Genomic DNA, 27839 nt, shown 5'->3' on the forward strand with positions numbered 1-27839 from the left:
TGAAACAACCGCTCCTCTGCCTAGGCTGCTTCCGAGTCTCCGTGGGAGTTGTAGTTCCTCTGCCCACAAGGCAGGTAGGTGTGGGGCGCAGCCGAACCACCACTCCCAGGAGGCTTTGCCCAGGCGGAACGATCCTGTTCAGTTACCCATGGCAACAGTAGCGGTTCCTCCGCCTCCCAATCACCAGTGTTCGCTTTGCAATTACTTTTGCCTTTTCCTGGCGCCCCGTGATGACGCAATGTTCCCTGATTGGCTCTAGCATTGGAGGCGGTGGTTCAGGGGGCAGAGAATTTTGCAAGCTGTACACGTGGTAGCGAAAGGCAAGAACCTAGGGAGTTTCAAGTTTCCTAAAGTTGGGAGGTTTGCAGGTAAGTACCTCCGTTCCCTACTTCTAGTGGGTGGGGGCTGCTGTGAGAGAGTCGCGTCGCGTCGCGTCGCGTCTAGATCCTTCCCGGTTGTGTTGCAGTAACTGTCATTGTCCTCCCGCCATGTCTCTTTCATTTTCGGGTTCTCCTGGTGGGTCCTGGCTTCTGTAAATCCAGATCCTTCCAAATCGTGTGGCCTCATCTCATCTCAGAGAGAAAAGTGTCTCCTTTCAACAGGAGTCTGTTTAGGGTCAAGTTCCCATGCGGAGGTTTTTCTAGATCATCCAGGGTGCCTGGGAGGGTTGGACCGATCTCGAACACCTGAGCTAAGCACTCCACGAAGTCTGGGGTCCCTGGAGATGGCTCATGGAGTGAAGCTAAAGCCGTCGTTATTGACTGAGCCTAGGTGTTCCCGGGAACTGTCCATGCTGGGATATGTAGGTTCACAAGGCAGAGTAGAGATTTAGATCGGCAGCTTTGGACCTAGTCATTTTGTAGTCGTATGACCTTAGGAAACATGTTTAATAACTCTCGGACCCTCGGTTTACTCAAATAGGAGCAAAAGTACCTAAATCATTAGAGTGTGGTACCCAGTAAAAATCAGTGTATGCAGAGACCTCTACTTGGAAACGTAAACTAGACTTGAGATTTGTGAAAGATCAGGGAAGCTTTGCCCTCAGACTACTGCACCAATCATAGGACCTGCTCTGTAACTTGAGTTTTCATTGGAAGGGTGATGGTTGATTAAATTGTGTTACATCCAAGCTATGCAATATCATAAAGTAGTTAGTTTCAATGGGTAAATTAAGCTCAGTGAATGTCACCAATAACACTATAGCAAAATGGAAAATATGACTGAAAATTGTATCTTAACATTACAGTTAGTATGTAAGCATTGCATATGTTTATGGACAAGATGAGACTTCAAACAGACTACCAACCTATTAAAGTCCAGGCTCAAAAGGCAGAACTCTATGATTTAAGTGGCTCTGCCATTTCCTAAATGGTGACTTTTTTAGCCTCATTTCATCTGTAAAATGCTCCTGATAATAGCATCTGTCTTAGATTGACATGACAGTACATGTTAGTGGAGTTAGCATGTGAGGAACAGTACTTGACACATAGTAAAAACCTAATAAATATTGCTACTGTTGTTATAACTTTCAGTAGGTTATGCTAATTTTAACTTTTATTATGATTACTGACATATTTGGACTTATTTCTGCCATCTTATTCTGTATTTTCTATTTTTGATATACTTTTTGGTCTCTTTTCCTCTTTCTTGCCTTTAAATATTAACCAGTTTTTTTTTTTTTTTAATCCTTCTCTGTCTCTCCCCAGTGGGTTTGGCAATTATCCATTGTCAGTAAGTTTTAATGGTTACTTAAAAATTTTAAACACACATACTTAAAGTTTAACATTTTTCGTGATCTCTCTCCTCCTCCCAAATAGTGAATTTTCGAATACTACCTCTGAATAGTCTCATCTTCTGTTACTAGTTCCCAGAGTTTTCAAGTCCATCATTTCTGTATGTCTTTCTTAGTTAGCTCAGTGCACCATATTGCTGAGAAGTCCTTCACACTTTTTAATATGCACATACAGACAGTGTAGAGTGTGTATTTGTGTATTTATTTATTTTTGTGTGTGTGTATTTATAAATATATATATAATTTTTCTTTTGCAAAAAATATGTTCACCGCTTGCTCTTTTCCCTCAACATATTGAAGTCATCTTCCCATGACAGTCTGTAGAGAATCCATTAAGAAACATTTTTTTTTAATTCCTTCTTTCATAAAGGAGTAGAGAAATATGTGACAGTGGAGGTGTTAAGACAGGTACAGTGCTGCCACAGGTGCAGGGAATCTTGGTTACCCATGTAAAGGCACGACTACTTGTCCTTAAAGTGATTAAGAGTTTTCCCACTAACCATTATTTCCAAATGGCTCTTCTAATGGTTAAGACTTAACCAGGAAGTGAAAGTGTGGACGTTTGTGTACCAAGAAAAGCATAACCCCAGAAATCTTAGAAGAGACTTATAGCAAGTGAAAAGAAAAAGGGCCAAATAAAAACCATTTAATATTTTGGAGACTGTTGGTTTCTTTCTTGAGAACTTTGCTTGCAGTAGTAGATTATATCACCGCAAAAACATATTTTAAAACTATGTGTATGTGTGTATATATTATATTTACATTACTCCATAATAAAAGCCTTTTGTGTTTGAGCTGTTAGAAAAGAGGTGCAATTATAAAAATACTAACCACAAATTGATCAGTAATTAGGAAAGGAAAGCTGGGTTCAAAGCTGGACAAAGTTGCGTGTTATTTTCTAAATATTGGTTTCTGGGTAAAATACATTCTCTGATGCTTTCCTCAGATTTCTTAATATTTGCATTCATCCTCACAATACAGAGAATCACCACTAGCAGTTTATCTATTGGAATACTTTTCCATAAACCCGATTGTCTACTTTGCCTCGCTTACTTTTTTCTTTGATGCCGTGTCCATTCACTGTTTAGGGTAGGACTCTTAAGAAACCCCAAAGAGCAGAATGTGAGTACATTCCATCAGAGTCCCATACTGTGGAGAAAACCAAGTGGGTATTTCTCTCTAGCTGACATAGTGGGTTCAGGACACTAAGCTGAGGACTTTGAATTTCATCATTAAAGGTTTGGAGATTAAACTTTACATCATGTCACGGGAGAACCCATCTCTGCATCTAAGAGCATGCTGGCTGATGTCCACGAGAACTAACACAGACCTGGATGAAGGAAGCTATTTCTCTGGCTGAGGAAAGAGTGGCAAAAGGAGTTATGTATATACAAACATTGTGTTACTCTCACTTCAAAGATGTCATCAAAAGCACAGGCCTCCTGGCAGAGACCTGGGTTCTATACTCTGATTAATCTCACTCTCTCATTAGCCTCAGAGTCGTGGTTGTGGAACAGCAGAGTTCAAGTTCAAGTTCAGCATCTGTGGTAGTAATGATCAGACTTAACTATTCTCAGCATTTCTAAAGTCTAACGGCAATTATTCATTACCTGGGGTGTTAAATAGAGGTTTATTAAAGAGTTGTGGATTGTTTTTATCTGAAATTGAGTTAACTTAACATGGAAAAGCACATTGTCTTATGCTGGTCAGCAGCTTTGTTTGTCCGTCTTGTTTATTAATAAACTGGAAAAATGAGAGGGTTTGATGAGGAAGAGTAATAATAAAAATTGGTAGCCTTCTAGAGTCTTAAACTTCATTTTTTCAAACATGCTAGTTTTATCCAGTAAAGGCTATTTCTGCTTTTATATGGTCAACTCATGTGTATACGTTGAAACTCTTGACAAAGCTTAAACACAGATGAGACAGAATTTTTGGAGTACGTGGAAAGTGAAAGTGAAGTTGCTCAGTCGTGTCCGACTCTTTGCGACCCGTGGACTGTAGCCCACCAAGCTCCTCTGTCCATGGGATTCTCCAGGCAAGAATCCTGGAGTGGGGTGCCATTTCCTTCTCCGGGGGATCTTCCTGACCCAGGGATCGAACCCAGGTCTCCCACATTGCAGGCAGACGCTTTAACCTCTGTGCCACCAGGGAAGCCCAGTAAGTAAGTAAGTGGAGAAACCAGCAAATTCTTCTCTATAGGCCTTTCAGGAAATACGTGGGACAATGCAGTTTCTTACATTCTCAGATGTGTGTGAGTAGTAAGTGCTAAGTTCTTGCAGTATTAGTAACCTTGGTCCAGTAAATTTTCATTAGTTCTTATTTTTGCCTCAAAAACCTATTGTTCCATGTTAGTTGATTCTAATAGAATAATAGGGTCGATTAATTAATCTTAAGGTGAATTTCTCACCTTCATGTTTCCCCCTGCTTCAATTCTCTAGAACTTAGATTGCAAAGTACATTCTTTAACTTTGCTGTAAATGGCTTCAGAGCTGTTAGTTTAAAAACAATTTCTATCACTTGAAATCAGAAGATTATGTGTATTATTTGATAAATCAATAAGAAATATGATTTTGTAAACTAATGACTCTTCTCTTGTATTTTCTGTGTTATATTCTTATTAACCTGTAAATATATTTACTTTTTTGGTATAAACTTCCTTTTATTTTAACAGTTTTAATATGTAATAACAGTTTTATGAAAAGTAGCTCTTATATTAAGTGAAGTGAAGTGAAGTCACTCAGTCGTGTCCGACTCTTTGCAACCCCGTGGACTGTAGTTCACCAGGCTCCTCCGTCTATGGGATTCTCCAGGCAAGAATACTGGAGTGGGTTGCCATTTCCTTCTCCAGGGAATCTTCCCGACCCAGGGATCGAACCCAGGTCTCCAGCATTGCAGGCAGATGCTTTAACCTCTGAGCCACCAGGGAAGCCCACCTTTTGTTAAAGTATAACTTTTTTCCCTTGAAAGTGGTTTAGTCATTTACAACATTTTGCGACCCCATGGACTGTAGCCCACCACGCTCCTCTATTCTCCAGGCAAGAATACTGGAGTGGGCTGCCATTTTCTCCTCCAAGGGATCTTCCCAACTTAGAGATTGAATCTGCATCTCCTACACTGCTGGCAGATTCTTCACCATCTGAGCCACAAGGGAAGCCCCTTAACCTTAACTCTGTATTTGTGTGGGTTCCAATGAGACTTATTTTTTAGATTTTTTTTTTTTTTAATGTGGACCATTTCTAAAGTCTTCATTGAATTTGATACAGTATTCTTGTGTTTTGGTTTTGGGTTTTTTGGCCTCGAGGCATGTGGGATCGTAGCTTCCTAACCAGGGATTGAACACAAATCATCTGCTTTGGAAGGCGAAATCTTAACCACTGGACTACCAGGGAAATCCCCAGAGTTATTTTTATGTCTGTATTTGTGATAACTTGAAATATTGAAGGTTGAGTCATAGAAAATTGACCAGCCTTTCCTGAAATACTCATACTATTAAAAAAATTTTTTTTATTGGAGGGTAATTATTTTACAATATTGTTCAGTTCAGTTGCTCAATCGTGTCCGACTCTTTGCGACCCCATGAATCGCAGCACGCCAGGCCTCCCTGTCCATCACCAACTCCCGGTGTTCACTCAAACTCACGTCCATCGAGTCCATGATGCCATCCATCCATCTCATTCTCTGTTGTCCCTTTTCCTCCTGCCCCCAATCCCTCCCAGCATCAGAGTTTTTTCCAATGTGTCAGCTTTTTGCATGAGGTGGCCAAAGTACTGGAGTCTCAGCTTTAGCATCATTCCTTCCAAAGAATACCCAGGGCTGATCTCCTTTAGAATGGACTGGTTGGATCTCCTTGCAGTCCAAGGGACTCTCAAGAGTCTTCTCCAACACCGCAGTTCAAAAGCATCAATTCTCCGGCACTCAGCTTTCTTCACAGTCCAACTCTCACATCCATACATGACCACAGGAAAAACTATGACCTTGACTAGACGGACCTTTGTTGGCAAAGTAATGTCTCTGCTTAGTTTCTGCCAGACATAATTCATGTTTAACATGAAATCACTTATTGAACCATATAGAAAGTAGTTGTTCTTGTTTCTAAATTTCACAAAGATTATTTTATTTCAACATAAGCATTTATGACTCCGCAAAAAGAAATATTTGCATTTCTGGATATCTTTTAATTCATGATAGATAATGCTTATTTATTTGGTAAAACATCTTTTAAACAATGGTTGACTTTCAGTGTGGTTTAATATAGTGCTTAAGAGGATAGGATCTAAGATTGGAGCCGCTCTGAGAGCCATGTTAATTTATCTATTAATAAAATTGGGCCTTGCCTAACTTGCAAAAATTTGAGAGGATATAGTGCTTGCTGTAGAGACACTGGTATTTCAGAATGCTGGATATCCAGTGACATTTTGCAAATGATCTGCCATGCCTGGTTACCAAGTTTTACAGGGCATTTAAAGAATTGGAGCCTGGGATTTGCTTTACTGAATAATAATTAAGACAATCCAACAAAGTAATTGACAGTGTTTTCTGATTTTTTTCCCCCTGTGTATCTGTGGAAATTAGAAAGTGTATCTTTTTTTTTTTTAATCAAATATTTTTCCTTTCCAATTGTAAAAGTAACTTTGCTTGTGAATTGCATCGATGCACCACAGTTTCTCACCTCTGTTTTTATAAGAACAAGGTTGGAAAATAATCCCACTTCTCAGAGACAATCTCTGTTTATTTGTTCATATATATTCTTCCATGAGTACATGCTCAGTTGTGCCTGACTCTCTGTGATCCCGTGGACTATAGCCTGCCAGGCTCCTCTGTCCGTGGGATTTTTCAGGCAAGAATACTTGAGTGGGTTGCCATTTCCTTCTCCACGGGATCTTCCTGACCCAGGGATCAAACTCGAGTCTCCTGAACCTCCTGCATCGGCAGGCAGATTCTTTACCACTGAGCCACCTGTGAAGCCTATATATTCTTCCACATATTTTAATAGATAGCGGAATGCTGCTTTGGAACCTGTTTTCTTCATTTAATTACATGTTAGGAAGATTTACTATGTTGCCTAGTATCCTCTCAAATCAGAGAAAGGAAAAATAGATCAAAATAGTATTTCTTAAGCAGTATGACCTTTCTATATACACATTTTCAAAGCTGAGAGTAAGCCTTGGCTTCAGAGTGCTCTTCCCATGATTAGTCTTTACTTCTGTCCTTTTATTTGTTTGGTTTTCATCAGCTGAGACAAAACTTCCCTGATTGGATTTAAACATGGTTGATGTCATCATATTGCTGTGACTCTGGCAAAGGTACCTTATTCTCTCTGTCATTTCCCATCCCCCTATTCCTGATATCTAGAAAAATTCTAGACTGGGAAGTATATGAAACATGTTATTTATTTTTCTGTAAGTTGCTTTCTTTCAAAAATGTTTAGCCTTTAGCCGTCATGGAACTTCTGAATGTAATTGTTCTTTTCTTATCAGGACTTAGAGGAATCCCTTTAAGATGAAGCTAAATCTTACCAAGGTGGTTAATGGCTGTCGCCTTGGAAAAATAAAAAACCTTGGCAAAACAGGGGACCGCAGCATGGACATCCCAGGCTGCCTTCTGTACACCAAGGCTGGCTCCGCCCCCCACCTGACCCATCACACACTGCATAAAATCCACGGGGTTCCTGCCATGGCTCAGCTTACACTATCTTCACTGTAAGTACGTGACCTGATCATTCACATGTCAACTTTAGCAGCAGCTTTGTTACCTTACTAAGTTGCAGTAAAGAGAAAGACTTTTTTTTGCTTCTGTATACAAAATGTGTAGGCTTTTTATAGTGAAATCAGAAGAGAGATATCAAATATTATACATCATCTGACCATAACATGGAAGGCACAGGCCAGACCTACATGTTAGAGCTGCTTCACTTTTCCATACCGCCCTCATTGCCGCTGCTCCCAGGGGTGCCCGTAATGCCCTGTAAGGGCTAAACTTGGGACCGCAGGGATGTCTTCACGCTCCAGCCTCAGAGTTTCCTTTGTCTCTGCACGTCCTGTACTTGCCAGTTTTACTCTAGTGTAACAGAACTAATAGAGTGAGGTCATTTTGTGTCATGTACATACTGACCTTATCCCTAATTGAAAAACCTGCTATTTGATCAAATTACTTTGCAAGATTGTATTAGTAACAGTCATTTTAAAGGAACAAGGGGAAGAAGAAAATCTAGATATTCTGAAGTCCTTGATCTTTGCCAGTTTCTCTTTCTCTCAGAGCCACTTGCAAATTAAAGACCTTCGCCCTGACTAATGAACCCAACCTAATGAGTGGGGACTCCTGAATATGTGTACTTGGTGTTTTGAGACTACGCTTACTGTCACGTGGCTCATTTGGCTGAGGAGAAGAGGGCTTCAGTTGTTGCATAGAGTATCTGTAGAATGATTCATTATTATGGTACATATTTTTCTATTTTCTTATAGGGCAGAACATCATGAAGTCTTGGCAGAATATAAGGAAGGAGTTGGAAAGTTTATAGGTAAAAGTTAAGTTATTTGCGTGTGCCTTCTGGTATATTAATTTGGAGGTTGAAGATGCTCTTTGTTTTTTGACTCTATATATACAGTTACTCATTCATGAATACAATAAGCATTTATTGAGCATCTAAGAATAGGCATTGGGGATTCAAAGATGCTGCTGCTGCTAAGTCGCTTCAGTTGTGTCTGACTTTGTGCGACCCTATAGGCGGCAACCCACCAGGCTCCCCCATCCCTGGGATTCTCCAGGCAAGAACACTGGAGTGGGTTGCCATTTCCTTCTCCAATGCATGAAAGTGAAAAGTGAAAGTGAAGTCACTCAGTTGTGTCCAGCTCTTAGCGACCCCATGGACTGCAGCCTACCAGGCTCCCCTGTCCATGGGATTTTCCAGGCAAGAGTACTGGAGTGGGTTGCCATTGCCTTCTCCTCAAAGATGAGTAGGAAACAATTAACTGCCCTAATGTGGTGTTGGAGAAGACTCTTGAGAGTCCCTTGGACTGCAAGGAGATCCAACCAGTCCATTCTAAAGGAGGTCAGCCCTGGGTGTTCTTTGGAAGGAATGATGCTAAAGCTGAAACTCCAGTACTTTGGCCACCTCATGTGAAGAGTTGACTGATTGGAAAAGACTCTGATGCTGGGAGGGATTGGGGGCAGGAGGAGAAGGGGACGACAGAGGATGAGATGGCTGGATGGCATCACGGACTCGATGGACGTGAGTTTGAGTGAACTCCGGGAGTTGGTGATGGACAGGGAGGCCTGGCGTGCTGCAATTCATGGGGTCGCAAAGAGTCGGACACGACTGAGCGACTGAACTGAACTGAACTGAACTGAATGAAACTCAGAGCCTAGTTGGCATAAAGATAAACCGGTGGTTCTAATAGAGTGTGGTGACTGCATTTGCAGGATCGGGAGTAGGTACATGTATGATGAAAGCCTAGAGGGAGGAACATATAACCTGCTGTAGAGTCCATGTGAACGGAGGTCAGAATAGAGACCTCATGGGTCAAGGAGGAGTAGGAGTAAGCAAGGTTAGGAGGTGGGTGTAGTGGTGGTGGTCGACAGGTGTGGGCTGACGCTCCAGGAGGAGAGCGGAGACCTAGAGGTGAGGGACTGCATGGAACACACCTAAGACCCAAAGCAGGCTTGTCATGTTTGAGCCTAAAACTCGGCAGAGGGTGAAGAGTTTCTGATATGTTAATATTGTCTCTGTTCCAGAAATAGGATTTTAAATGCCAGCATATGTGTCCATTTATTTATAGGAAAAGCGTAGCAGTGACAGCCAGAGAGCCAACTCATCTCCAGACAGTTTGCTTCTGAAGCTTTTCCTCAGTGTCCGGGACTCACTTAAGTGACTGAAAATCCGTTCCCGTTGGTTATTCACTTGCTGCTTCTGAGGGAAACCGCACAATGACTTGGTTGTCACAAGGGCCTGTATCTCCGTAGAGGAATTTATATACCATTTCCCTTGATCTGAGACCAATTTTAATAATTGGCTTTAAAGTATCCAAGCATATAATTAAGTGAAAATAGCTAATATAAGCTTTCTAGAGATAATTGTAATAATTGCAATTGTAGAAAATAAGGTGGAGAACTGCAGAGATTTTTGTTGTTGGCTTTATATTTTTGGTCTTCAGCAAAATCCTGTTTTTTTCCTATGAAAATGTGGCATATGAAATTTAAGTACAACAGTTCAGTTCAGTTCAGTTCAGTCGCTCAGTCGTGTCCGACTCTTTGCGACCCCATGAATCGCAGCACGCCAGGCCATCCTTTCCTTCACCAACTCCCGGAGTTCACCCAGACTCACGTCCATCGAGTCCGTGATGCCATCCAGCCATCTCATCCTCTGTCGTCCCCTTCTCCTCCTGCCCCCAGTCCCTCCCAGCATCAGAGTCTTTTCCAATGAGTCAACTCTTTGCATGAGGTGGCCAAAGTACTGGAGTTTCAGCTTTAGCGTCATTCCTTCCAAAGAAATCCCAGGACTGATCTTCAGAATGGACTGGTTGGATCTCTTTGCAGTCCAAGGGACTCTCAAGAGTCTTCTCCAACACCACAGTTCAAAAGCATCAATTCTTCGGCGCTCAGCCTTCTTCACAGTCCAACTCTCACATCCATACACGACCACAGGAAAAACCATATCCTTGACTAGACAGACCTTAGTTGGCAAAGTAATGTCTCTGCTTTTGAATATGCTATCTAGGCTGGTCATAACTTTTCTTCCAAGGAGTAAGCGTCTTTTAATTTCATGGCTGCAGTCACCATCTGCAGTCATATGAGTTAATTAATATTTCTTTTTAATGAATGTCTTTTTGATTAAAAAAAACCAAGAAACTGTTATCTTGAGTCAGTGAAACTTACTGAAAAGGAGATCCATTTGCAGTGTCCTATAGGTTTTCTATAATTCTGTCCTTAGGGACCCATGATATGGGCTCCATTTATTATTAATAAGGTTACCTGTTGATTGTATAATTTCATCTTTCCAGTAGCAAGTTCCCCTTGGATGGTACCTTATTGAGAATGAACTTAATGTTACTTTCTTCAAAGCAAATCAAGTAGGGTCAACATTTCGTTAATCACTTTTCATTGTATCATGCTTCTGGTTATACATTTCCTTTGTAGCAACTCAGTTTCATTAGACATGAATGTTTAATTCTTCTTCTGGATTTGTAGGTTTCAGAAATAATCTTCATTCATGTTGACAGGCCTCCTATAATTCTAAGGTCGGGTGTGGACAGTTTACTCTGCTTTAGTTACTTTATCTGTCCTGCTAGATATGAAGCCACATTATGAAGCTGCTGTCAGTTACAGCACTGTGTAATTGCTGATGGAAGTGCTTTTAAGGGTCCTTTTTTTGTTTATACAGGCATGCCAGAATCGCTCCTATACTGTTCCCTGCATGATCCAGTCAGCCCTTGCCCAGCTGGTTATGTAACAAATAAGGTATGTTCTCAGAAGGTCCTTCAAGGTTGAAGCTTTGTCTCAGGAAGTCAGCCCATTGGCTCTCTCAGATGCAAGGATTCCACTGCCTGGGATGCTGATCCATTGCAGATCCCTTTATGCCTTCTCTTTGTTTGTATGACTGTAGTGGGATGGTGTGGTTTGTAGGGCAGCCCACCGATGAGTTAAGGTAAGGAATGTATCCTCAGCTTTCTCACTGTTGCCAAAATTTTGGGAGGAGAGAAAGGTCAAGTACACGCCCCAAAAAGAAATTGCTATAATGGTAGAAAAAAATACTCTTTTGGTACCATGCTTTATATGCAATTTTAACAACCTCAGGAAAAGTAGGGAAAGTTGCTAATGAGTGTTATCACATGTATAACTGTATATAGTAGGACTTCAGTATAATACTGTTGTTTAGAACAGAATTTGAAAAATCTAGATCCATAGCCAGAGATTTTAGCTAATCAAAACCGTATCCAAAGGACTTCATTAAAAGTTTTAATTGGAGATATGGCCCCATTGCTTTGTCCCAGAGGACAATGTTCTGGAAAGACTCCAGTATATACTGCTACTTCACAAACAGTTACTTTTTCTTCACCCACTTTATTGATATCAACAAGGTCTATTAATCTTACCTAAGATACCTTTTTTAAAATTTGTCTTCTGTTTTACACTTCTTTCTATTTTGCAATTTAAATTCAAAAGAAAATTTTGACCTTGCTTATTCCATTTATAAGGGAGAACGGATTCATTCAAACAGTGTTATGCAGGATGAAAAAGATTGTATGTGGTCCTCCAATTATGTACATCTTTTCTAAGAAGAGAGATGCTGTAGGGGAACCAGTAACCAAAGGAACATACAGAGATTCTTGTATACTATGAGATTTATGTCTTTGCATATAATGTATCTAACTATGTCTAATGAGTAAACATGTATTAAACATTCATCATGTGTGAGGCCCAGACTGTGTATAGACCTAACAAAAGCAGAAGATATTAAGAAGAGGTGGCAAGATCTTCACAACCCAGATAATCATGATGGTGTGATCACTTACCTAGAGCCAGACATCCTGAAACATGAAGTCAAGTGGGCCTTAGGAAGCATCACTACAAACAAAACTAGTGGAGGTAATGGAATTCCAGTTGAGCTATTTCAAATCCTAAAGATGGTGCTGTGAAAGTGCTGCACTCAATATGCGAGCAAATTTGGAAAATTCAGCAGTGGCCATGGGACTGGTAAAGGTCAGTTTTCATTCCAATCCAAAGAAAGGCAATGCCAAACAATGCTCAAACTACTGCACTATTGCACTCATCTCACACACTAGTAACGTAATGCTCAAAATTCTCCAAGCCAGGCTTCAGCAATATGTGAACTGTGAACTTCCAGATGTTCATGTTGGTTTTAGAAAAGGCAGAGGAACCAGAGATCAAATTGCCAACATTAGTTGGATCATTGAAAAAGAACGAGAGTTTCGGAAAAACATCTATTTCTGCTTTATTGACTATGCCAAAGCTTTTGACTATGTGGATCGCAATAAACTGTGGAAAATTCTGAAAGAGATGGGAATACCAGACCACCTGACCTGCCTCCTGAGAAACCTGTAAGCAGGTCAGGAAGCAACAGTTAGAACTGGACATGGAACAACAGACTGGTTCCAAATAGGAAAAGGAGTGCATCAAGGCTGTGTATTGTCACCCTGCTTATTTAACTTCTATGCAGAGTACATCATGAAAAACGCTGGGCTGGTTGAAGCACAGGTTGGAATCAAGATTGCTGGGAGAAGTATCAATAACCTCAGATATGCAGATGACACCACCCTTATGGCAGAAAGTGAAGAAGAACTAAAGAGCCTCTTGATGAAAGTGAAGGAGAGTGAAAAAGTTGGCTTAAAGCTCAACATTCAGAAAACTAAGATCATGGCATCCAGTCCCATCACTTCATGGCAAATAGATAGGGAAACAGTGGCTGACTTTATTTTGGGGGGCTCCAAAATCACTGCAGATGGTGACTGCAGCCATGAAATTAACACACACTTACTCCTTGGAAGAAAAGTTATGACCAACCTAGACAGCATATTAAAAAGCAGAGACATTACTTTGCCAACAGAGGTCCATCTAGTCAAGGCTATGGTTTTTCCAGTAATCTTGTATGGATGTGAGAGTTTGACTATAAAGAAAGCTGAGTGCCGAAGAATTGATGCTTTTGAACTGTGGTGTTGAAGACTCTTTTGAGAGTCCCTTGGACTGCAAGGAGATCCAACCAGTCCATCCTAAAGGATATCAGTTCTAAATATTCATTGATGTTGAAGCTGAAACTCCAATATTTTGGCCACCCAATGTAAAGAACCGACTCACTTGAAAAGACCCTGGTGCTGGGAAAGATTAAGGCAGGAGGAGAAAGGAATGACAGAGGATGAGATGGTTGGATAGCATCACCGACTCAGGGGGCATGAGTTTGAGTAAACACTAGGAGTTGGTGATGGACAGGGAGGCCTGGCGTGCTACAGTCCATGGAGTCGCAAAGAGTTGGACACGACTGAGCTACTGAACTGAATTGAATTGAAACATTTATAATGTGTGAGGCCCAGACTGTGTTTGGGGCACAACCATAATAATAGATACTTGGTTCAGACAAATACAGAATGGTATGATAAAGGCTGTCTTCTCTATGAAAGAAATAAATACAAACTGCTGATAAAGTTTTTAAGAGTGAGCAATTGATTATGCCTAGTAAAGTTTGGTGAACGCAGTAGAGAAAATGGCATCTAAACTCATGTCTTGAATAGTATTTACCAGGCAAAGAAGTAGGGGAAGGCCATCTCAATCAAAAGGAACAATGTGTTGAAAGACAAAAAAATCAGTCTGTGGTATAGTCAGAAACAACGTGGGGTGGAAGAGAGAGAAAGACTGGGATTCTGGAAAAGTAGTCACAGAATTCTTGGGCGATAACTGAGGAGTTGGCTTGAATGGACATTGAAGGACACTATGAGCTCTCAGGTCCTTAGAAAATGTGGAATATGGTATGGGAAACCTCTTTACCCACCATGTCTAGAAGATTGAATTGCCACCATCTCTCCAGCTGTAAAGAAGAATTGAATTTAGAATTGCTTTAATCATTTTATTATTTTCTTTTTATTTGCACATTACTCTTGCTAATTCCTCTCACCTTGTTCCATGGCAGTCAGTGTCTGTGTGGGGTGTTGGAGGACGAGTAGAAATGACTGCCTCCAAGTTCATGGCCATTCAGCAGGCCCTTCAGCCAGACTGGTTCCAGTGCATTTCAGATGGAGAGGCAACTTGCAATGAAGCAACTTCCATAAAAAGAGCCAGAAAGTCTGTTGACCGAACGCTTCTCTTCCTGGATAATTGTCTGAGGCTACAGGAAGAGTCAGAGGTAAAGCCGTACCTTTCTCCTGGGAACTCTAGCTAATTTACATTCCGTGTTACCACCCTTTCTGCCCCTCCTCCTGTTTCTTGCTCCTTACTTCTTGGTCTCTTTTACTCTCCTGGGTTTTTTTCTTCTCTGAATGCTTTATTGCTCTTTAGGATGTCTTAGACTCTCTTTTAATGCCCCACTATATGTTCTCTCTGGAAAACTCCCCTTAGTTTTAATTGCTAAAAATTCTAAAATTGTGTTTATGATCAAGATCACTCTCGTAGCTTCAGAGTTACACAGCCACAGGCCTTTGCTACGTTCTGTCACTAGACTATTCCTCTCATGCACCTCAGACTCAGAGGCAGCAAACTCAGTATCTCCTCTCCTCACACCTGCTCTTCCTCTGGCTCTCCTTCAGCACTCTTCTCCTGTGTGACAGTCCCTAGCTCCTCTGCCCAGAGATTTGAGTCTTTCAAGACACTTTTTAGTGTCCAGTTAATATTCAGTTGTTCAGTCCACCCTGACTCCAGTTCCCTCCATATGTCTGCAGCGTGCCCCTTCTGGCTCTGTATCCTGAAGGCATAGTAACCTCATCATCTCGTGAGCTGGGGAAGCTGAAGCTGTAGTAGTGAATAAGGGGTCTTGATAGCAGAGTTAATGAAGCTGGAAAGGAAGGCATTCATTAGGAGAGAGCAGAGGAGGTGGGAGAATGGGAGGCAGCGATCAGAGGAGAGACTTTTAGTGTCTGGTCATTTGTGTAGAGTAATCCTGAGCCACTAGCAGGCCCCACTGTGGCAAAGCACATGGAATTTGAGAAAGAACATTATTTTGAGTTTACTAATAAAAAATGTACGTCGGCTAATCAACTTAATATACATGAAATAATTAGAGGAAGCTTACTTGTCATTCTGATAGAACTCTCAGTATCTGAGTAAGGGTTCAGCGTGGGGACATTGCTGCAGCTCTGAATTGTTAGCTCTGCTAACAGTTATTTGCTAGCAATTGTTTTCGGCCGGTAATTATTCTTGTAGGATGAGTAATGTTTGGATGAGTAGAAAGGAGGACAGGGAGTGTGACAGAGTGTGATTATTAGGAAGGCCAGATGAGCCTCAAATCCCTCTTGTGTGTTGTCGGCCACACTGTTTCACCTTATTCTTATGGGTTGGGCAAATGCTCGGGTCCCTCTCTGTCCCCCTTATGCTGTTGTCTTGACATAATTATTGATAGTGCCCCCTTTTAAGTGTGCTCCATTTTAGACAATACAGTTATACTTTTTTTAAATTCACTTATTTATTTGGCTGCATCGGGTCTTAGATGTGGCACGCGGGATCTTTGTGGTGGCACACGGGATCTTTGGTTGTGGTATGCGGGCTTTCTAATTGTGGTGTGCAAGCTTAGTTGCCTGGCAGCAAATGGGGTCTTACTTCCCTGGCCAGGGATTGAACCTGTGTCTCCTACATTGCAGGGCAGATTCTTAACCTTTGGACTACCAGGCAAGTCCCTGGTGGTTACACTTCTTATACCCGTAAAAACGAGTTCCTAGATGGGGCTGTGCCAGTCACGTAAAGAAACAGGCCTGTGTAACTGTCTGCTTTGTATGTCTGCAAGCATCTTTTCCTCTCCCTGTGATTTCTTCCACTTATCCATTGAATCCTCTTATTCTGAATGCCCTTAAGTATCGAAGCTCCTTAAGATTCTGTTGTCAGCTTTCCTTCCTTCTGCGTGTGTTCCCGAGGCCGGGCATGGTAAATAGGTTTCATCCCAAGGTGCTCAGAGCTGTGCACAGCACGGCAGGGTGAGGAGAGTCTCTTGGCTGTGTCTAGCATGGCAGCAGGCGAGGGGAGTGGCAGGCCTATGCCAAGCACCTGCTGCTGTCTAGCCTGGGCAGTCACACCAGTATATACATTGCCCTAACTTTTATTCCGTATCTTCAGTGGCTGATACCTCAAACTCAGAATGCACAAAACAGAATAATCATCTTCCCTCGCCCTCTACTGGTGTCCTAGGATTCCCTGTCTTGGCTCTTCTCATCATCTCCCTGGACATCTGAAATAGGACCCAGGAGTTGTCCTGTTTTTGTCTTTGTCCTCTCCCCAGGAAACTAATCAATCAGGTTGTGTTGAGTTGTTGATTATTCTTCCTGGCGAGGTTGCAGATCCTCTCTCTCCTCTTCACTCCATCGCTACTGCCTCAGTCCAGATCCCCTTCATCTTCCCCAATGATTCAAGTCATCTCTACTCCATCCTTTAACCACACTCACCCTCAGTTCACGCTCCGCACAGCAGCTGAAGTCTTCTTTCTGGAGGAATAGTCTGATTATGTTCCTCCTGCTTAAACCAAGAAGCAGGAGGAACATAGCCTTTTAGCCTATTTATAGCCTTCCAGGCTCCCTTCCCACCCACTTCTATCGAAGAGCCACTGTTGATTGGTATTTTTCCTTGTAAACCTTATTTTTTATAGTTACATACACATAATTGTTACATATCTGCATGCCTCTGGTTTTTATTACATGAATATGATTATCTTTTCGGGAATTTGCTTGTTTTTTGTCTTGCAATTATTATCCTGTTAGTGTATATATTACTATGCATTCTGCTTTCTTTTTAAAACAGCTGTGTAGAAAGCCATACTATGAACATATTATACTTTACTTAAGCCTCTACTCTATGATGGATGTTTAGCCTGATTCCAGTTTTTCATTATTCTAAACATCTTTGCTTCATATGCACCAAAAATAAACTTTGGTGCATATGAATAAATATATTTGTAGGTGATATTCTTAGAAGTGGAATTTTAGAAGGTATTAAGATAAAAGTATTGACATTTTGGTAAATGTTGTATGCTTGCCCTAGCAAGAGGCTGAACCAGTTTTTATTCTCTGTAGTTGTCAGGGTGTGTAAGTACCATTTCTCTAACCCTTTTGCCTCCACTATGTTGCTTTTTATCTCTTGACCTTTCTATCAGTGTGATGGGCAAAAATGGTATGTAATTATTTCCAGGTTTAATTTCCTTGTGAGGTTTAGTAAGCTGTCCGGATGTGTTTTTCTGAAGTTCATATTCACATATTTGCCTAGATGTCTGTAGGGTTGTCCTTTGCTTAGAGGATTTATTGGAGCTTTGTCCATGGTGTAGGCATTTATCTATCCCTCCAAAGAGTACGTTCCCCTTTACCTTTGTTGATAGTGTATTTCACTAGGGATTTTTTTTTAACGTTTCTGTGCTCAATTATGTCTGCCTTTTCCTTTTCCTTTTCCTTCTGAAGCTTTATCTTGCTTTGGAAGGCCTACCTTAGCCTAAGAGTATAAAAATACTAAATCTGTTTTTCTAATACTTGTATAACCATATCTTTTATGCTTAGATCTTTAGGGCCATCTGGAATTTATGTTTGAGAATGGTGTACAGTACTGATTTTTGTTTTATCTTTTTCCAAATGGGCAATCAGTTGTCCCAGCCAAACCCAGTGTCTCAGTTCCTAATGTTATTTATAACTAAGAGACTTTTTTATACCCCAAACTTTAAACTTTTTGTTTTGTATTGGGGTATAGTTAATTAACAATGTTGTGATAGTTTCAGATGAACAGCAAAGGGACTCAGCCATACATATATATGTGTCCGTTCTCTCCCAAACCCTACTCCCACCGAAGCTGGCATATAACATTGAGCAGTTCTATGGGCTATACGGTAGGACCTCGTTGGTTATCCAGTTTAAATATAGCAGTGTATACACGACCTTCCCAAAGTCCCTAACTGTCCCTTGCCCTGGCAACTGTAAGTTTGGCTTCTAAGTCTGTGAGTCCTAAGAGATTTAGAGGTAGGCTGCCGTCTATGGGGTCGCACAGAGTCGGACACGACTGAAGCGACTTAGCAGCAGCAGCAGCAGAGTAGACCAGGAGAACTATTTCTACAAATGAAAGCTGTTGCTTTTGTTCTTTTCCCCTTGTGTCTGCCGGGTGTGTGTTTAAGCTAAAGCATGACTGCCTATGTTGATTGTCTCAGTTTCTCTTCAGTCTTTTCTTACCTCGTTGAGTGGCTTTCATATTGTGTTCTTTGGAGCTCTTAACGTTCTCAGCAAGGAGAGTGTGCCATCCCCCTGCATGCTTCAACTGAGATCTCGTCTCTCCAGGGGGCTTCTGGTAACTAATGCTCATTTAAACAGAGGTCTCCACTACTGGAAACAGTTAAAAATGTTCAATCCTTTCTCACCTTAGGTCCTCCAGAAAAGTTCGATCATTGGAGTGATCGAAGGTGGAGACGTGACAGAGGAGAGGCTGAGGTCGGCTCGAGAAACAGCCAAGCGGCCGGTTGGCGGCTTCCTTCTGGATGGCTTTCAGGGGAGTCCAGCGACCCTGGAGACTAGACTGCACTTGCTGTCATCAGTCACTGCGGAGCTGCCTGAGGACAAACCGAGGCTAGTGTTCAGGAGGATGCAGGCCAAGCCTGGTGGGCTGTAGAATGTGCAGTGTAGTATGCAGTCTCTACATGGGCGTGTCTTTAGATGTTTTGATTATGTTCTTTCCAGGCTGAGTCTGCTTGGGGAAGTTTCCATCAAGGCTGTCTGGCCTTTGATTTTAGAATGTAGGACAGAGGACAGTGCCATGTGAGTTAGTTTATTTGATTCTTATAAGTGAGGGCAAGTATTATATTATTCTCCCTCATTCTTGTGCCAAATATAAATAATATTCTTTATTCATTATAACCTGGCTGCTGCTATTGCTAAGTCACTTCAGTCGTGTCCGACTCTGTGGGACCCCATAGACGGCAGCCCACCAGGCTCCGCTGTCCCTGGGATTCTCCAGGCAAGAACACTGGAGTGGGTTGCCATTTCCTTCTCCAATGCATGAAAGTGAAAAGTGAAAGGGAAGTCACTCAGTCGTGTCCAACTCTTAGCAACCCCATGGACTGCAGCCCACCAGACTCCTCCGTCTGTGGGATTTTCCAGGCAAGAGTGCTGGAGTGGGGTGCCATTGCCTTCTCCATCAATTATAACCTGGAGACAGGTAGAAAGTCACGTGGAACTCTGGCCTTAATCACAGAAAGCTGAGGACAGATCTGGGATCCTCAGTGGAATGAAGATGGATTCTAGCATTAAGGACCTTTAAGAGGTTCTTAGATTTGAGGCAGGTAGTGAGGAGGAGTATGTTTTGAAATCAGGGGAACTGGCAGCCTAAGTGGGGCTGGCTGTTTCCATCCACCACAGGATTCACTCTGTGCTGGAGAGAAGAGTGATCTGCAAGATTTTAAGGCAAAAAAAAAAAAAAAAAAATCTGTAAGTTTCTGCGTACAGCTGATGTCTTACCAGACTATCCACATTTTTTTTCTTTTTTTTAAGACTGTAGTCTTTTATCCCAGTTGGTATGAATATTCATGCTTTTTTTCCTGCAGATACATTAAGAAGTTTGATTGTGGGGTAATGCTTATACCCCTCAGGCTAATGAGTAATATTATGTGTGCTGTGCTTAGTCACTCAGTTGTGTCGACTCTTTGCAGTGCTATAGACTGGAGCCCGCCACGCTCCTCTGTCCATGGGATTCTTCAGGCAAGAATACTGGAGTGGGTTGCCATGCCCTCCTCCAGGGGATCTTCCCAACCCAGGGATTGAACCCAGGTCTCCCACATTGCAGGCAGATTCTTTACCTGTAATGGTCTGAGCCACCTGGGACACCTTGAGTGATATACATATGTATGTAATTTTACTACTTTTTAAAAAAAGTCCAGGTATAGCTTGTAGTTAAGTATATGGATTTTAGGCATGCCTTGATGAATTTTTATTCCTGTATATGCTTGTAAACACCAGCCAGAACAAGATATTTCCAGCACCCCAGCCAGCATTCTCCCCACCCTCGCCCCAGTTTTATCCTAGCCCTCTGTGTTCATTGCTTTCCCTCCTGTGCTTATTTCATTCGGGTGCAGATGACAATTCAGCACTAGTATTTCTAGTCATTTTCTGGACTTCTTCTGAATTAAATGCTCACAGATGTCTGTTACTGGATTTGAAAGCTGGGATTGTTTTTCTTTCTCTAAGTGTGTAGAAATGCCAGCTTCAGTTGGAGAGGAGTTCTAAAAACATGACATTACTTGAAGGAAACTGTAGTCAGAAAAACCAGCATATATTTAAAGGTTCTGGTTGTTTAATATTACATAAGCCTTTTTTTGGACTTCTTTTAGAAATCAGGGAGTCTATAAGCTTTTCTCTGCCAGTTTATAAAAGGGACTATGAGTAGAAAAACAAACATAAAAAATAGCAGCCAGCCAGCCCTGATCTATTGCATCTCCCCATCTTGTTTTAGTGGCAAAACCTAGTTGAATATTATTAACACTCTCAGAATGCATTACCTATTGCCTCTAGAAATACCATCTCATTCCACCATGCAGACATTTTGTTAATGGAGAAAATATAAAGAAGCATAAAGAAAGCTAACTAGATTCTTGGATCCTGTGGGCAGAGTTGAAATTCCGAGAGTAAGAATTGCTTTGTAAATGGAGCTATGAAGAATACAGTAGGTAAAAATGTCTTTCTTGAGCCAACAATGAAAAAGAATTATAAGCAAAGTATAGTTAAAACATGGAAGAGTATTTGAAGGGGAAATAAAGCACACAGCTTTGCACTGAAAAAAAATCATATGTAGTGGATAGAAAGGCTACAGAGTTCAGTCCAAGACTCTGGAGATTGTTTCAGAAGGGATGAGGGGAAAAGAAAACTAACCCTTATTAGCTTCTCTTTGGAGTCAGAAACTACACTCTGCTTTTTCAAGTACATCATTCATCCTCACAGCCAGTCTATGAGACGTGTGTTCTTGCTTTTGTCTTTAAAATGGGAAAACTAAAACTCAGTGAGGTTAAGAAACCTTCCCAAAGTAACACAGCAAGTAAATAAATGGCAGAGCTGGGATTCCAATCCAGGTTTCTGCCGCCAGAGCTCTGTAGTCTTTCTGCCACACCTCTTTATCTGCTGCCTGCCATGCTAACCAGGACTTTCATCATTATTACTGTTAATGCCCTCTGGAAAGACTCTGATTTCATTCCTGGCGTTGTCCTCATGTCACTGTATGTATTACTTTCACAGGCTCATCTGTGGTGTTAGCCGGCCAGATGAGGTGCTCGAGTGTATTGAAAGAGGAGTGGACTTATTTGAGAGTTTTTTCCCTTATCAAGTGACAGAGCGGGGATGCGCCCTGACTTTCAGCTTTGATTACCAGCCGAATCCTGAAGAGACATGTAGGTCTTTTGAAGTTAATCTCTGTGTCACCCTTAAATTCTTTCTATTTCCTATCAGCTTTCGGCTTGAGTCACAAACCAGAAATATGTGCATACTGTAAAGCCAGCCTTTTATAAAACTATATCTTTGTTTCTTATCTGCACACCCCGGCATGTTGGCACACAGAACCAGGCACTTAATACTACATACATAGCTCATCAATATTCGGAAGTGATTTTTGTAGGGAGCAGAACCAAGAAAAACAAAACCTCTTCTATTAACAGCCAGAAAAAAAGAACATTCAGAGTGAATGAATAGTGATGAAAATCTAAGAAAAGAAAACCTTTGAACTGCTTGGTAAAAGTTAATTCGTTTTTTCACAAAGGAGTTCTTGTCTGTTTTTTGCAAACCTCATGCTAAAATACAGGGAGTCTCACCCCCTCTGATCATAGTGTTACTTTGCTTTTTTTTTCATACTGAGATGTGAAAGCTGTTTTCCTCTGCTAATGTTGCTTTGAAGCACTGCCATTTGCTTCTATTGTTTAGTTATTCAGAAGTCAAGAAAATCAGTTTCAGATCCTAATGTTTAGCTGGCAATGGAAAAGGAACTGGGAGACAGACTTTGGGTTGGGGTCCCTTGAAGTGTCTCTGCAGTGTTTCAGGAGAGTGTTGTGGGCCCATTTGCCCTCTGTCCTCCAGAGTGTGCTTCCCTTTCCCGCCTGCTGCTCCCCTTAAATTTGAGTAGGGTCAGAGACTTTTTTAAAGGCTCCTTTTATTCCCTGCAAGTGATGAAAATGTCATTCAGGATTTGTTACACTTCTGTAACACAACTTAAACATTAATCTAAATGGAATTACTTCTGGAAACAAAATCAATCAAGTTGATCAAATTCTTAAGCAAAGGAGGCCCGGTTTACTATGTTTTAGACAGACTAGAACGTGTACCATAGGTGTACTATATAGGTGTACATGTGCTAGATAGGTGTACCATAAACACCTTATAAATGTTCATGGCTTCATTTACAAGTGAAATTATTTCTGCCAGCACATAGGTGATTGTTAGTCATTCTGTACTGTGAATATGCAAAGCTCTACAGAGAACCTGGTGTTGAATTCTCTGGAACAAACAAGTTCCTTTTGGGCCAGAGAAAGCCAGATTTCTTCATGATTGGAAAAACTGAGTTTAAACATTTTTATTAAAGTATTATTATGAATCATATTTGTGTATGTGCATAGTAAATTGGAGCTTTTTGCCAATTACAGAGTGAAAATTCCACAAGAATTAGTTGCCTAATGTAGGCAGTAATTTCCCCAGTGACAAGGACTTTTCAAAAGCCAGGGTTTTATTATGGTTTTCCACGTCAGCATGCCAATAATGGCAGCAAAATTAGAATAGCCATGGGCTCAATGCTCAGGTTACATCACTTTTTCCTTTCACCTGGGTGAATTTACCTTCCTGGGACCATCTGCCCATTTTCCTTGGTCCTAACATTGTTATTACTCCTTCCCAGAAATGCTTCTCTACTTGCACTCTGGCTGGCTCTTTGCGTAGTAACTAGTGTTTCTCTCGCAATTCCAGCAATGTTCTTACTTAAAGCAAAGAGTTCAAGGGAACAACTCAAATTCCCATTTAATTCTGGATTAACTGAGTTCCCTGGAGGGCCAGAGTCTCCATACAGAATACATAAATTAAAACCATATTCTACTTTTAATCGGTAATAGAGGCAGTTACAAAGCCCAATGAATTTGCACGTACATTATGATAAGACATGACTCCAACACACAGGCACACACGTTTATTCTTTCCCTCCCCCTCTGTCTTACACACACGCAAACATACACACACCCAGCTGTTTTTTTAAAAATCATTCCTTAAGAGTAAGATTATAAGATATATACTTGTAGCAATGTTTTGCTAGACATAGTTGAATCTCCAGGTTTTGATACTATAGATTACAGGTCAGTGATCACCTTGTTACAGGTTCCTTTTTTTAATGTGGGTGCATTTCCTTAAGATAAGTTCTAAGGAGTGGAATTACAGGGTCAAAAGACCTGAAATAGTAACTAAAACAAAAATTCTCCCAGTGACCCCTCTTTATCTGACCTTCATTCAAGACTTCTTATTGGTTTGCCCTCAGTATTACAACAAAATGGAACACAGGAAGAAATAAAATATGTGGATCAAACAAAGAAAAGTAAAACAACCAGTTGCAACCAAGAAATGACATCATATGAAATTAACCTAAAGGAAAAAAAGTAAGGATTGTTTTTTTAAATTTGATTTCTGTCTTTTTAATTTCAGTCTGTTTTAAAAGTTTTATGTAACTGTTCCCTTCTCAGTTTATGAGTTCATAAAATATTTATAGTTGGACATTATTTGGGCCTTCTCAAATTCAGTGCTAGCAGAACTCTTTTTTTTCCCCCCCCTGTGGATGAATTTGTGTACTTTGTCTTGTCAGAAAACTGAGGCTTGATAACTAATGTTTTAGAAGAGCTGTCAGGAGGATTAGACCAAATCCACTGTTTGGTGTTTCTTATAATTACTTTAAATAATGACAGTATAAAATAAGAATTTCAAGATAAAATACAACAAGATTTTTAAATTTTAAAGAATTTAAGCCATCTTGGTTATATACAAATTAGAAATCTGAAATAAAGTATTTGCCTCTATAAAGACTAAACTATCTTGTAACTTTGTATTTGGCCAAAAGTGGAAATAATCAGTGAACAAGTGAGTGGTTTTTCTGGAACTTGGTATGCTTGTTTTAATGCTGGGGTATTTTTGGTCTTATGTAAAGGGACATTTTAGGGACTCAGACTTATTTATTACTATCTAGTAACAGTACAAACTTGAAAATTTATGAAAGAATATGAAATTCCTAGTTCTTCTTTCTGTAGTGACTTCTTGATTGTAGGTCTGAAGTGCTGATGCTTACCATATTTGATTTACTGAAAAATAGCCAAGGAGATTCATTTCTGTTTTTAAAAAGCTAGGGTGATATAAATGGTTACTACTAAAATTCCCTTTACATTGTAGAAGTCATTGGAAACTGCTATATTTATCAGCAATAGACTTGAAGCTTTGGCGATTTGGCATTCAGATTGTGGTTCTGCTCATGACTGTGTGACTTTGGTCAAGTCACTTACCTTCTTTTTAATAGCTGATAAAAGATAGTACATATAGTGCTTAGCGTGTGCCTGTCTGTGTCCTTTACCATATTAACTCATCTAATTCTTGTAACAGCTCTATAAGGTAAGCGCTAATAAGGCATTGTTATTACCTGATTACATTTCGGATGAGAAAACAGACCCAGGGGGAGGTTAAGTGACTCTCCAGAGTTGAGTTGTGAACCAGGAAACAAGCCCAGTCATTGTAGCCCCAGAGCCTTCCCTTTTAGCCCCCTTGGCCAGTCTTCATTGGTAAACTGACAGGAAAAGTGTCTTTCTCCATGGGTGGTTGCAGAGATTAAATGAGACAGAACATATAGAAGTTTTTTGTAAACTGCAAAAAGCTCTGCAAGTAAAAGGTCATACCATCTCTTCTAATATTATAGTTCTGATGGCAAGTGGGAGAAGAGTGTCATTTGTTAGAACTGCGTCTCCTCACATTTCTGTGTGCCTTTCAGTGTGACTAACCGTGCTCAGCAGGAGGCAGTGAGCATGTGACTCTGCTGCTGCTCCTTGGGAAGCCTTGGTCTAGGAGGCTGTATCCATCAGAGCCGGACTTCTGAATCTCCTGGCCCGCTGTGCTCCCCATTACCTTTTGACTACATTGCCCTTTTCAGCAGGTGCCTGGCACTACGTTTGCTAGTCGTGTTACTAACTGTTGGTTATGTGCCAGCAGAATAGGTGATCTGGGTTATCAGTTTCTTGTGGAATATCACTGTAACTTCCTTCCTCAGGTACCAGGAGGACTTCAGTCCTCTCGTGAGAGGGTGTTCCTGTTACTGCTGTAAGAACCACACTCGTGCATACGTCCACCATCTGTTGGTGACCAACGAGCTGTTGGCTGGCGTCCTGCTTATGATGCACAACTTTGAACACTACTTTGGATTTTTCCACTCCATCCGGGAAGCACTGAAAAGTGACAGACTGGCTCAGCTGAAAGAGCTCATCCGCCGGCAAGCCTCCTGAGACGTGGCAGTCTGACTCTTCACGTCGAGCCTGTACCACGGTTGTGATGTGGGAAGAAGACAGCCAGAAGTGATCATAACTTTAAACTTTAATCACTTAGTTTTGAGATTGAAGTCTGCTCAAAGTAGGAACATCTGTACTGAGCTCTGCCCACATGAGGCTAAAGAGACTTCTTATGACTGAAATGACCTAGATTGATCAGAAGAAATTAAAACATGACCTTTCATATTTCTACAAATAGAGATTTGTTTAGTCAAAGATAAAAAGCTTCAGATATAAGAGGACAGCCTTGATGTGGGGATGATGAGAATCTGAGGGTTCACTGAGTTGGATTGGAACTTGAGATGATTGGTCATAAGTCGCATGACCTCTGTGGACATGTGCCTGCTGACCAAGAGAAATCTAGCTGATTCAAGAGTTTTCTTCATTTTAATCCTAATATTCTCAGGGGCCTCTTTTGGATTCTTCTGCCTCCCAAGCTGTCCTGGCAGTGCAGTCAACCAGAAATGACTCTTGTGACTTCACCAGACTCACATCTCCATGGAATGTGGAACTCTCACGTTGCTCCAATGACCAGTTGGCACAGGGCACACTCTTCGTTTGACCATATGGTCTGTCTGTGACTTGCCTCCCTAAAGTCACCGCAGTTGCCTGTGTGGAGCTGAAAGTTTGCATTGCAGCTTTCATCTGGTCGTACAGATCCACGGTGGTCTGCCTTTCAGGCTCATTCATAATCGAGCCACATAATGACTGAAGTTCCATCACTTGGGGAAATTCAGTCACTGTGTGTTCACTTGGACGGAGCCCTGGCCTGGCTCTTCGGGAACTGGGTTTCAGTTACTTAGCTATAACATTTGGGTACATATCACTTAACCTCCCCATTCCTGTTTCCTTCTGAATAATGGGGACAGGCATGGTGAAGAGTGCTAGATGAATATCTAAGATTCCATCCAGCTCTTAACATTTGGGGAACAAGAAGTTTTAGATTAGAACCATCGCTTCACATGTATCACTATTGCCCTGATTTAAAATACAGTGGTATCAGGAGTCAGGCAACAGTAGAGATATTTGAGAGCCTAAAAAGAGGTTTGGCCCGTGGATTTTAAAGTGGTTGATAAATTGGCATCAGCATGTCCTGAGGCTAGGAAGGCCTTCCCTGATCATATCTCATTCTATGAATTTTTTCTGCTCTTGTCAAGGAATGACGTTCATGTTGATGGTATGACAGGTGATTTTTATTTAGAAGTGCTTTTCTATATTTGTCAAGTTTTCTGTAAAAAATACACATACGTGTGTGTTTCACACATAGTTTTTATAAAACAACAGAACCAAAAAGATGCCTTTGTTTTGTTTGTAGGGGTATAAAATATTTATTTTATATTCTTATGCTGTATTTCTCTCTTTGTTCATTTTAGTGGGTGTTACTTAACATTGTTTTTAATTATGTGGTTACTGTATATTTATATGTTGGGTGCCTATCTATATGGTCTTCTTTTATTAGTGGTTTAAGAATGTACATGAATTCCAAAGTTCCTGAATTTCAGAATCCACAGATACTCCTGTAACCTCTCCTCCAATGAATGGCAAGGATACTTACAAAAGACAGAATTTCTATTCTCAAGAATCTTCTTGTTTTGAAATATATTGGACTGGACTTGTTCATATGTTTATATTCCTGTTCAATGTCAAGGCCATTGTTGGAGGAGTATTAATAAATATCCTAGAATCCATATAAAATTTATGAGCTTTATTTGTATTCAAAACGCTGAAAATTCTGCCCAACTTTGTCCATTTCTTTGGATCTTTTTCTTATTAGCACCTTTGAAACAATATTTCTTTCCTTTAAACTGATTAAAGTCAATAACCAATAAACATTTTTAATTAAAAAAA

At 40.9% G+C, this 27839-nt stretch overlaps 1 protein-coding gene across 1 annotated transcript; it reads left to right on the plus strand.

Moving 5' to 3' along the window:
- The first annotated feature begins 257 nt into the window (after positions 1 to 257).
- Positions 258 to 27839, plus strand: QTRT2 (queuine tRNA-ribosyltransferase accessory subunit 2). The gene is made up of 9 exons (XM_004002931.5): positions 258 to 368; positions 7270 to 7491; positions 8254 to 8309; positions 11169 to 11245; positions 14427 to 14639; positions 18830 to 19029; positions 21685 to 21836; positions 23954 to 24071; positions 25718 to 27839. The coding sequence occupies exons 2-9, from the start codon at positions 7292 to 7294 to the stop codon at positions 25947 to 25949; spliced, it is 1248 nt and encodes a 415-aa protein (XP_004002980.4). The 5' UTR covers positions 258 to 368; positions 7270 to 7291; the 3' UTR covers positions 25950 to 27839.

This window comes from Ovis aries, chromosome 1, assembly GCF_016772045.2.
Source record: "Ovis aries strain OAR_USU_Benz2616 breed Rambouillet chromosome 1, ARS-UI_Ramb_v3.0, whole genome shotgun sequence".
NCBI classification, from domain to species: Eukaryota; Metazoa; Chordata; class Mammalia; order Artiodactyla; family Bovidae; genus Ovis; species Ovis aries.

Bases quoted from the DNA above. Each gene is read 5' to 3' on its own strand.
- QTRT2 (XM_004002931.5), top strand. From the start codon at position 7,292: ATGAAGCTAAATCTTACCAAGGTGGTTAATGGCTGTCGCCTTGGAAAA. The intron at 8,310-11,168 runs GTAAAAGTTAAG...TTGTTTATACAG, and splicing joins AGGAGTTGGAAAGTTTATAG to GCATGCCAGAATCGCTCCTA. The intron at 11,246-14,426 runs GTATGTTCTCAG...GTTCCATGGCAG, and splicing joins CTGGTTATGTAACAAATAAG to TCAGTGTCTGTGTGGGGTGT.